Below are 12,105 nucleotides of genomic sequence, written 5' to 3' on the forward strand. Positions count from 1 at the left end.
ACTGGGGCTATACTGGTCTAGCTGACTGGGGCTATACTGCTCTAGCTGACTGGGGCTATACTGGTCTAGCTGACTGGGGCTATACTGGTCTAGCTGGGACTGGGACTGGGGCTATACTGGTCTAGCTGACTGGGGCTATACTGGTCTAGCTGACTGGGGCTATACTGGTGTAGCTGACTGGGGCTATAGTGGTCTAGCTGACTGGGGCTATACTGGTCTAGCTGACTGGGGCTATACTGGTCTAGCTGACTGGGACTATACTGGTCTAGCTGACTGGGGCTATACTGGTCTAGCTGACTGGGGCTATACTGGTGTAGCTGACTGGGGATATACTGGTCTAGCTGACTGGGGCTATACTGGTCTAGCTGACTGGGACTATACTGGTCTAGCTGACTGGGACTATACTGGTCTAGCTGACTGGGACTATACTGGTCTAGCTGACTGGGACTATACTGGTCTAGCTGACTGGGGCTATACTGGTCTAGCTGACTGGGGCTATACTGGTCTAGCTGACTGGGGCTATACTGGTCTAGCTGACTGGGACTATACTGGTCTAGCTGACTGGGGCTATACTGATCTAGCTGGGACTGGGACTATACTGGTCTAGCTGGGACTGGGACTATACTGGTCTAGCTGACTCGGACTATGCTGGTCTAGCTGACTGGGACTGGGACTATACAGGTCTAGCTGACTGGGACTGGGACTATACTGGTCTAGCTGACTGGGACTATACTGGTCTAGCTGACTGGGACTATACTGATCTAGCTGACAGTGACTGGGACTATACTGGTCTGAATGACTGGGACGGGGACTGTACAGGTCTAGCAGACTGGGACTATACTGGTCTGGCTGACTGGGACGGGGACTGTACAGGTCTATCTGATTGGGACTGGGACTATACTGGTCTAGCTGACTGGGACTATACTGGTCTAGCTGACTGGGACTATACTGGTCTAGCTGACTGGGACTGGGACTATACTGGTCTAGCTGACTGGGACTGGGACTATACTGGTCTAGCTGGGACTGGGGTTATACTGGTCTGGCTGACTGGGACAGGGACTATACAGGTCTAGCTGACTGGGACTATACTGGTCTAGCTGACTGGGGATATACTGGTCTAGCTGACTGGGGATACACTGGCCTAGCTGACTGGGACTATACTGGTCTAGCTGACTGGGGATATACTGGTCTAGCTGACTGGGGATATACTGGTCTAGTTGACTGGGGCTATACTGGTCTAGCTGACTGGGAATATACTGGTCTTGCTGACTGGGGATATACTGGTCTAGCTGACTGGGAATATACTGGTCTTGCTGACTGGGGATATACTGGTCTAGCTGAGTGGGACTATACTGGTCTAGCTGACTGGGGCTATATTGGTTTGGCTGGGACTCGGACTATACTGGTCTAGTTGACTGGGACTATACTGGTCTAGCTGACTGGGACTATACTGGTCTAGCTGACTGGGACTATACTGGTCTAGCTGAATCAGACTATACTGGTCTAGCTGACTGGGACTATACTGGTCTAGCTGACTGGGACTATACTGGTCTAGCTGACTGGGACTATACTGGTCTAGCTGACTGAGACTATACTGGTCTAGCTGACTTGGACTATACTGGTCTAGCTGACTGGGACTATACTGGTCTAGCTGACTGGGACTATACTGGTCTAGCTGGGACTGGGACTGGGGCTATACTGGTCTAGCTGACTGGGGCTATACTGGTCTGGCTGACTGGGGCTATACTGGTCTAGCTGACTGGGGCTATACTGGTCTAGCTGAATGGGGATATACTGGTCTAGCTGGGACTGGGACTATACTGGTCTAGCTGATTGGGACTATACTGGTATATTTGACTGGGGCTATACTGGTCTAGCTGACTGGGACTATACTGGTCTAGCTGGGACTGGAACTGGGACTATACTGGTCTAGATGGGACTGGGACTGGGGCTTTACTGGTCTAGCTTACTGGGACTATACTGGTCTAGCTGGGACTGGGACTGGGGCTATACTGGTCTAGCTGACTGGAGATATACTGGTCTAGCTGACTGGGGCTATACTGGTCTAGCTGACAGGGGCTATACTGCTCTAGCTGACTGGGGCTATACTGGTCTAGCTGACTGGGGCTATACTGGTCTAGCTGGGACTGGGACTGGGGCTATACTGGTCTAGCTGACTGGGGCTATACTGGTCTAGCTGACTGGGGCTATACTGGTGTAGCTGACTGGGGCTATACTGGTCTAGCTGACTGGGGCTATACTGGTGTAGCTGACTGGGGCTATACTGGTCTAGCTGACTGGGGCTATACTGGTCTAGCTGACTGGGGCTATACTGGTCTAGCTGACTGGGACTATACTGGTCTAGCTGACTGGGGCTATACTGGTCTAGCTGACTGGGGCTATACTGGTCTAGCTGACTGGGGCTATACTGGTGTAGCTGACTGGGGATATACTGGTCTCTAGCTGACTGGGGCTATACTAGGTCTACTGGCTGACTGGGACTGGTCTAGCTACTGGTACTAGACTGATATACTGGGCTGACTATACTGGTCTAGCTGACTGGGACTATACTGGTCTAGCTGACTGGGACTATACTGGTCTACTACTACTGGTCTAGACTATACTGACTGGGACTATACTGGTCTAGCTGACTGGGGCTATACTGGTCTAGCTGACTGGGGCTATACTGGTCTAGCTGACTGGGACTATACTGGTCTAGCTGACTGGGGCTATACTGGTCTAGCTGACTGGGGCTATACTGGTCTAGCTGACTGGGGCTATACTGGTCTAGCTGAATACGATCTGGGAGACACTCTCAACCCTATTGGTTGTGTGTGTGAAAGAACCCAGCAACCCTCCCACCCACCCAAACACTGTTCTCTTTACTGTCTGTTACACTGTACTCACCGTATGTTCCCTGAGGTCCGGTGAAGGCTCCATGACTCCTTCAGATAACACCCACTAAAACACCTGAGAGAGGAGAGAGAGGAGAGAGGGAGAGAGGAGAGAGAGAGATGGAGAGAAAGAGAGAGACACAGAGAGAGATAGATAGACACACAGAGAAAGAGAGAGAGAGAGAGAGAGAGAGAGATGGAGAGAAAGAGAGAGACACAGAGAGAGAGAGAGAGAGAGAGAGAGAGATTGAGAGATGGAGAGAAAGAGAGAGACACAGAGAGAGAGAGAGAGAGAGAGAGAAAAGAGAACCATATATAATAATCTGTGAGACATTGTAATGTATACGCATCTTTTAGTTCCTTTTCGTGTGTGTGTGTGTGTGTGTGTGTGTGTGTGTGTGTGTGTGTGTGTGTGTGTGTGTGTGTGTGTGTGTGTGTGTGTGTGTGTGTGTGTCTGTGTGCAACAGCAGAAGGGGAAGGATGCTCTGTTGAATTCCTCATATCCTTTCATAGTATCCAGTATGTTATTCTAGAGTATACATACACTACATGACCAAAAGTAAGTGGACACCTGCTAGTAAACCATCTCATTTCAAAATCATGGGCATTAATATGGAGTTGGTCCCTCCCCCATTGCTGCTATAACAGCCTCCACTCTTCTGGGAAGGTTTTCCACTAGATGTTGGAACATTGCTGCTATAACAGCCTCCACTCTTCTGGGAAGGCTTTCCACTAGATGTTGGAACATTGCTGCTATAACAGCCTCCACTCTTCTGGGAAGGCTTTCCACTAGATGTTGGAACATTGCTGCTATAACAGCCTCCACTCTTCTGGGAAGGCTTTCCACTAGACGTTGGAACATTGCTGCTATAACAGCCTCCACTCTTCTGGGAAGGCTTTCCACTAGACGTTGGAACATTGCTGCTATAACAGCCTCCACTCTTCTGGGAAGGCTTTCCACTAGATGTTGGAACATTGCTGCTATAACAGCCTCCACTCTTATGGGAAGGCTTTCCAATAGATGTTGGAACATTGCTGCGGGGACTTGCTTCCATTCAGCCACAAGATTATTAGTGATGTTGGGCACTAATATGTTGGGCGATTAGGCCTGGCTCGCAGTCGGCGTTCCAATTCATCCCAAAGGTGTTCGATGGGGTTGAGGTCAGGGCTCTGTGCAGGCCAGTCAAGTTCTTCCACACCGATCTCAACAAACCATTTCTGTATGGACTTCGCTTTGTGCACGGGGGCATTGTCATGCTGAAACAGGAAAAGGACTACCCCAAACTGTTGCCACAAAGTTGGAAACATCTAGAATGTAACTGACTAGGTATCCCCCTTTCCCTTTGCTATATACTGTAGCATTAAGATTTCCCTTCACTGGAACTAAGGGGCCTGAACCAATGAAACAGCCCCAGACCATTATTCCTCCTCCACCAAACTTTACAGTTGGTACTATGAATTGGGGACGGTAGCGTTCTCCTGGCCTCCGCCAAACCCAGATTCATCCATCGGACAGCCAGATGGTGAAGCATGATTCATCACTCCAGAGAACACGTTTCCACTGCTCCAGAGTCCAATGGTGGCGAGCTTTACACCACACCAGCTGACGCTTGGCATTGGGCATAGTGGTTTTTGGTGATCTTAGACTTGTGTGCAGGCTGCTCAGCCATGGAAACTTATTTCATGAAGCTCCCGACGAACAATTCTGCTGGTGACGTTTCTTCCAGAGATAGTTTGCAACTGATGACAGCCCCGTTCTGTGAGCTTGTGTGGCCTACCACTTTGTGGCTGAGCCGTTGTTACTCCTAGACATTTCCACTACACAATAACAGCACTTACAGTTGACCGTGGCAGCTCTAGCAGGGCAGAAATGTTAAAAACTGACTAGTTGGAAAGGTGGCATCCTATGACGGTGCCACGTTGGAAGTCACTGAGCTCTTCAGTACGGCCATTCTACTGCCAATGTTTGTCTATGGAGACTGCATGGCTGTGTGCACGATACACCTTTATACACCTGTCAGCAACGGCTGTGGCTGAAATAGCTGAATTCACTAATTTCAAGGGGTGTCCACATACTTTGTGTGTGTGTGTACGTGTGTGTACGTGTGTGTGTGTGTGTGTGTGTGTGTGTGTGTGTGTGTGATATATATATACATACACAAAAGTATGTGGACACCCCTTCAAATTAGTGGATCTGTCTATTTCAGTCACACCCTTGGCAGACAGGTGTATAAAATCGAGCACACCACCATGTAATCTCCATAGACAAACATTTTGGCTGTAGAATGGTCTGTACTTAAGAGCTCAGGGACTAGAGTCTTTAGCCGAAAGTAAAGCTGAATAATCATTTACAGGACCACTTATTGTAGTGAACAGGGGGAGGTGGAAGGCAAAAACAAAAATCTTACACATCTTCCCAGTAATGTTAACCCACTTGGTGAGAATTGTAACGTGACTCATACAACGAAGAGGAGACTTGTGTGTGTAGCCTGGATGGTCTAGTGATCATAGCCTCCTGCATACATGTCTACGGTATCTGCCTAGGTTTGCATCACGACTAGTGCCCCTTTTGACAAAAACCTCTATCGTTCTCCACTGGCATCCGCTCTCTATCTGTTCAATAAAATATGAAAAACAAAAATGAGGGCCGAAGTATAAATAATAGCACCGGCTGGCTACACCATCCCCCCCAACTGTCTCACTCCGTGTTAGAGCTGCTGGGTTCTGGTTCTCTGACGAACGTCAACTCTTCTCGTTTGTTGTCTTTGTCTTTTAGTCTCGCAGCCTTTTAATTTTTCATAGCGTTGAGCTCACGTTGGCCTGAAACCCAAGACAATAATGCTTCTCTCAGGCCAACTGAGCTCGTTCTCTCTCTCTCTCTCTCGATTCTGTGCAAGGAATCAATGTGCAGGCCTGCCAGTGCCATTTCCGTCAAACTCCCTGAAGGGAGAGTTATATTTCTTGGTGTAGGTATTGACACTGTAGGGTAACAGGGGAGAGCAGGAGAAAGGTAGATGGGTGGGAGTGGGGAATGAAGTCGGCTTCATATCTACATTGTGGTAATTTCAGTCCATAAAAAAAAAAAAAACGAAATCGAGGAAATTATTGAACAAACCCGCATGACGCTTTCAACATGGCTGTCAGTCATGCCACGCGTGGCCCTACAGGCTACATACATGTCACGATCCTATTGTCTCGACTAGAGCGCAGATGTGGAGGGAAAAGCGCTCCTCTTCATATCCAAAATGTACATTATTGACAACAGAATCAGATTTTTTTTATATTGTAGCCAAGGTCCGCTATTCTCGAGTTTCCAAAACGTGATGGGAATTCCTGTTTGGGTTGATTCTTTATAAAACGTCCAGGCACACGAGAGGAGCCATGGTCATCTCCCCAAATAGCGTAATGCCAGCGTGTCACCACGGCTTTACTACCATTGTCGGAAAGACATTTCAGGCGTTTACTACCGCGGTATTGGCAGACTATTCCAGCAAAGGCCCCGAAGATAAGTTACTAATTTACGACTCTGTGTGGTGCGTAATTGTTAAAGTAGGTCTAAACGGGAACGATATCAATTGGAGTTGGTGCAATCACAACTATATGTGGTTCTATAGGCTACTGTTTTTACAAAATAACGGGCTGGAAATAAATGTGTGTGCATTTGAGAGGGGGGGGGGTCCACATTTTCTCGTAAGAACAACCACTGGATGTCATGGGTAATATTTTGGGGCAATTGTTGATCACGTGATGTCTCTGATGCATAGTTGTCTAGAATAATGATTATGTCATAACACAAGTAAACAGTTTACTGTAGATTTCACCTTTTCCATCTGAGCATTACTGTAGATTTCACCTTTTCCATCTGAGCATTACTGTAGACTTCACCTTTTCCATCTGAGCATTACTGTAGACTTCACCTTTTCCATCTGAACATTACTGTAGACTTCACCTTTTCCATCTGGACATTACTGTAGACTTCACCTTTTCCATCTGAACATTACTGTAGACTTCACCTTTTCCATCTGAACATTACTGTAGACTTCACCTTTTCCATCTGGACATTACTGTAGACTTCACCTTTTCCATCTGAACATTACTGTAGACTTCACCTTTTCCATCTGAACATTACTGTAGACTTCACCTTTTCCATCTGAACATTACTGTAGACTTCACCTTTTCCATCTGAACATTACTGTAGACTTCACCTTTTCCATCTGAACATTACTGTAGACTTCACCTTTTCCATCTGAGCATTACTGTAGACTTCACCTTTTCCATCTGAACATTACTGTAGACTTCACCTTTTCCATCTGAACATTACTGTAGACTTCACCTTTTCCATCTGAACATACACTAGTACAGGTGTAACAAAGCGACCCGGAACCACTAACAAATGTCAGCCTCAACTGTTGAAATTAAACAATTACACTCAATCATTAAAATAATAAAAAACGCAAATGTTTTATATTTACATCAATAAGTAGACCACACTAAATTGTAATATATTAATACATTAGAAGTTAAGTAAATTTTTTTTTAAAAAGTCCAATATTTGGCACGAATAGGCTAAGGCCTGTGACTTTGGGGATCCATGCATAGTTACCAAACCTTTAAAAGCATTATTTGATACCTTGTCATTCTTTCACTACCTTAACAGGACCATTACACCCATGTTGAATAGCCTATAATGTGAAATACATGTATATTCAAATTATGTCACGAATTTTGTCACCAATATTCCCTCAAGACAATTGTGAGTTAAAAATAACGTGGGCTATACAAGTCCGGGCGAACACTTGCATTTACCACACCCCTAAATCCTAAATCTCACCAAAACAATAGAGATAGGCCTACTGCGCTTAGCTGTGCATAAGTGCGTTTTGGCTATGAGTCCTCAATGTGTAATCGATCCTGTATGAATTTCGTTAGGTATCAGATTCAGATCATGTTGTTGCTAGTTGTTAGGGCCAGGCCGTTAGCCAGCCAGGGCCATTCTGGGACGGAGCAAGTGGCGCGTCGTGGCATGCATGGTGGTGGTCCTGCGTGTTGCAGTAGGGGATACTAATCTCGTATCCTGCATATCAAATATAAACACAAAATACACGTGAAGATCACAAGTGAGGCAGAGAGAGAGAGAGAGAGTCCGCCGGTCTGCACAAGAGAGGGATAGAAGCGGCCCGTTCGGCACGAGGATGGACAGCGCAAGAGACGGAGGCTGTTTCGGTATGCGCTCGTGGCCACCGGCGACTGCGAGGGCATGAGCAACGCATTGCATGGAGCTCGTGAATGCTGAAGTTTCTAAACGGTGAAAGTGGAAAGGGAATATTACAATTATAGAGTTATATTATTAGTCTGTATGATGTAAGAAATACATGGCTTAAAACAATAAATATATACTGTAAAATGTTTTTTTGGGGGGGAAAACTATTTCAGAGGTATATTCCAAATCTAGCACAGATATTAATGACACCTCATTCAAAATTAGGCCTACTAAATATTAAGGTGTAACAAAGCTATAATATTTAATTATTGTTGAACAGTAGGCCTAGCTAGGTCTACTACACTACCCATTGAAAGACAGCAGATACGCCTAAATGCAGCCTATAGGCCTACTGATCTATTCAAAGGTCAATTAATAATTGGAGATGCAAACATGTTATTACGAGTAAATAGTCAAACAAATAGCAAAATGATTAGGCTCCAAAAGGGTTCATAAAAACAGGATTTATTCGATTTTTAGTTTAGTTATATAACGGCTGCATATCAACATTAGATCACACCTGCGTAACATGTTATAACCCCGTCGTTCCAATGGGCTGTTTTATAGCCCTATTTATTCTATAGACCTATTTGGCCAACATTTATTTAGACTAATCATTTTCACACACACAACAAAAAATAATGAAATAATACAAAACATACCTTGGGTTGGGAAGATATCTTCGTTTGTACTTTTAAAAAAAACAACACTTTCGTTTCCAATTTCCGTTTTCACTCTTTGGACAAGCTCATGGTGATAGATTGAAGAGGAGTTGGAACAGCGGAACACACAGCTCGCTCTGCTGCTGTCACCGGGACTGGACTCGTTCTCTGAAGAAGTTCAAACACATGAGTTGGTCTGACTGACTGACATTAGCCTTAGCGAAGATACCAGAACAACAGCGGAAAAAAGCAACACTTTTAACTGTAAAATAAACTATAGGACTAATTTAAGCGGCACGTCGGAGCGTTATATGGAGCAATGGACCGTTCACTCTACGAAAGCTCACTAGTTATTTTAACGTTGGTATAAAGTTTGTTTGAGTACTTCGATCGGCATTTAAGACCCCTTCTTGAAGAGCGAATGAAGCTGAGCTGTGTTGATCACGGCACACTGCGCATGCGTCCAGCTGCCATGCGTCCACCATTTGGCAAATGCCCAAAGCAGTAATGGGGTACAGGGGGGTGGGAGGGGGATACCGAAATGACATTCTTATTAATAGTGTGGCCCAAATGATGTGCCAAGTTTGATCTATCCCTCTCTCAACTAGAACAGCGTGCTCTCTCCAGTTAATAACGTACATAATATCACAACACTTCAACCAAACCAAACTACAACAAAAAAATATTAATTTCTCAATGTAAATCCAGATAATAGGGTAATGACGGCTGACCAATGTACATTTCTATACGTTTGAAAAAATGTGCATAAAGTGGATATCCTTTAACAAGTCATCCCAAGTTCCCTTTTTTACAATTACAACACAATTAACTAATTATACATTTAGAAGCAGGCCTCGGCATGAAGCGTCTTGAGTGTATTATGCTATGGGGGCTTCCCACACAACAAGGCCATCCTAAATACAAGGCCATCAAATACAAGGCTTTTGATACAGTTGATCATGCTATACTAAAGGCAGAGATTGTCGAGTGTAGGTCTTTCGGAGCATGCAGTTGCATGGTTTGCTGACTATATGTCCGATAGAACTCAGTGCACTCAATTTGATGAGCTTATGTCTGTTAAATTGTCTGTCTTGAATGGTGTGGCCCAAGGCTCTGTACTTGGTCCTGTCTTATTCACTATTTATATAAATGATTTAGACAAAAACGTCCAAAATGCGAAACTTCATTTTTATGCTGATGATACTGTTATTTACTGTTGTGCCTCATCTCTTACAAAAGCTTTCCAGAACTTGCAAACTGCTTTTTATACTGTTCAACATACCTCGTGTCAATTGAAGTTTATCCTCAATACTGACATATCTAAACTAATGGTGTTTTCTAATGCAAGAAATAGACCTCTGAACCTTTCATCTATTACTACCTGTCAGGGCAAGGAGGTTGAGGTTGTAACCTCATATACATATCTTGGAATTGTAATTGATGACGGCGTCTCTTTTAAATTGCATTTTCAACAACTTACAAAAAAATTGAAGCTGAAATTGGGATTTTATTTTAGGAATACGGCCTGTTTTTCTTTTGAAGCCAGAAGGAGGCTAGTATCAGCTACATTTATGCCTTTACTAGACTATGGGGATATTTTATATAGGAATGCTTCCGCTCAGTGTTTGAGATCAATTGACACTCTTTACCATGGCACTTTGAGATCTATTTTAAACTGCAAAACCCTTACGCACCACTGTACTTTGTATACCAGGGTTGGCTGGCCTTCTCTAGTCACTCGTAGGCTCAGGCACTGGTATACTTTTATTTACAAAGCCATTTTGGGTTTACTACCTTTTTATTCGTGCATTTTTATTGTTCAGAAATGTGGTGGGTCGTCTCTTCGTTTGCTGGACGTTATCCTGCTAACTGTTCCAAATGTCCCAACTGAATTTGGTAAAAAGGCTACTCTGTACTCTGCGCCATCGTCTTGGAACGCCTTACAAAATACTTTTAAACTGGAAGAACTTGTCCCGATTGGTGTTTTTAAATCACGGATGAAGGATTTTGAGGCTGATTCCCTGACCTGTCAATGTTTTTAATTCGCTGTTTTATACTCTTGTGAATTCAATGGTTTTTACTAGATTACTTGTAGTTTTTCATGTTGTCTGTCTGTCATTTGTAATGACTTGGTGCTGCCTATCTTGGCCAGGACGCTCTTGAAAAATATATTTTAATCTCAATGAGCCCTTCCTGGTTAAATACATGTTAAATAAATAAAAAATACAAAAATACAAGGCCATCCACACAACAAGGACATCCTAAATACAAGGCCATTAAATACAAGGCCATTAAATACAAGGCCATTAAATACAAGGCCATTAAATACAAGGCCATTAAATACAAGGCCATTAAATACAAGGCCATTAAATACAAGGCCATTAAATACAAGGCCATTAAATACAAGGCCATTAAATACAACAAGGACATCCTAAATACAAGGCCATTAAATACAAGGCCATTAAATACAAGGCCATTAAATACAAGGCCATTAAATACAAGGCCATTAAATACAAGGCCATTAAATACAAGGCAATTAAATACAAGGCCATCCACACAACAAGGCCATCCACACAACAAGGCCATCCACACAACAAGGCCATCCACACAACAAGGCCATCCACACAACAAGGCCATCCACACAACAAGGCCATCCTAAAAACAAGGCCATCCTAAATACAAGGCCATCCTAAATACAAGGCCATCCACACAACAAGGCTATCCACACAACAAGGCCATCCACACAACAAGGCCATCCACACAACAAGGCCATCCTAAAAACAAGGCCATCCTAAATACAAGGCCATCCTAAATACAAGGCCATCCTAAATACAAGGCCATCCTAAATACAAGGCCATCCTAAATACAAGGCCATCCACACAACAAGGCCATCCACACAACAAGGCCATCCACACAACAAGGCCATCCTAAATACAAGGCCATTAAATACAAGGCCATCCTAAAAACAAGGCCATCCTAAAAACAAGGCCATCCACACAACAAGGCCATCCACACAACAAGGCCATCCACACAACAAGGCCATCCTAAATACAAGGCCATCCTAAATACAAGGCCATTAAATACAAGGCCATCCTAAAAACAAGGCCATCCCAAATACAAGGCCATTAAATACAAGGCCATCCACACAACAAGGCCATCCTAAATACAAGGCCATCCTAAAAACAAGGCCATCCTAAAAACAAGGCCATCCTAAATACAAGGCCATCCTAAATACAAGGCCATCCTAAATACAAGGACCATTAAATACAAGGCCATCCACACAACAAGG

At 44.3% G+C, this 12,105-nt stretch overlaps 1 protein-coding gene across 1 annotated transcript in view; it reads right to left on the reverse strand.

The window, feature by feature from the left end:
- Nucleotides 1–9,245, reverse strand: part of LOC139407436 (eyes absent homolog 4-like) — a 192,317-nt gene extending 183,072 nt beyond the window's left edge. The window contains exons 1-2 of the mRNA XM_071151222.1: nt 8,817–9,245; nt 2,908–2,969 (exon numbers count right to left, since the gene is read on the reverse strand). Of these exons, the coding sequence (XP_071007323.1) occupies nt 2,908–2,940 (33 nt within the window). The 5' untranslated portion in view covers nt 2,941–2,969; nt 8,817–9,245. The remainder of the gene's footprint in view (nt 1–2,907; nt 2,970–8,816) is intronic.
- Nucleotides 9,246–12,105: the final 2,860 nt, after the last annotated feature.

Source organism: Oncorhynchus clarkii, chromosome 4, assembly GCF_045791955.1.
Source record: "Oncorhynchus clarkii lewisi isolate Uvic-CL-2024 chromosome 4, UVic_Ocla_1.0, whole genome shotgun sequence".
Taxonomy (NCBI): domain Eukaryota; kingdom Metazoa; phylum Chordata; class Actinopteri; order Salmoniformes; family Salmonidae; genus Oncorhynchus; species Oncorhynchus clarkii.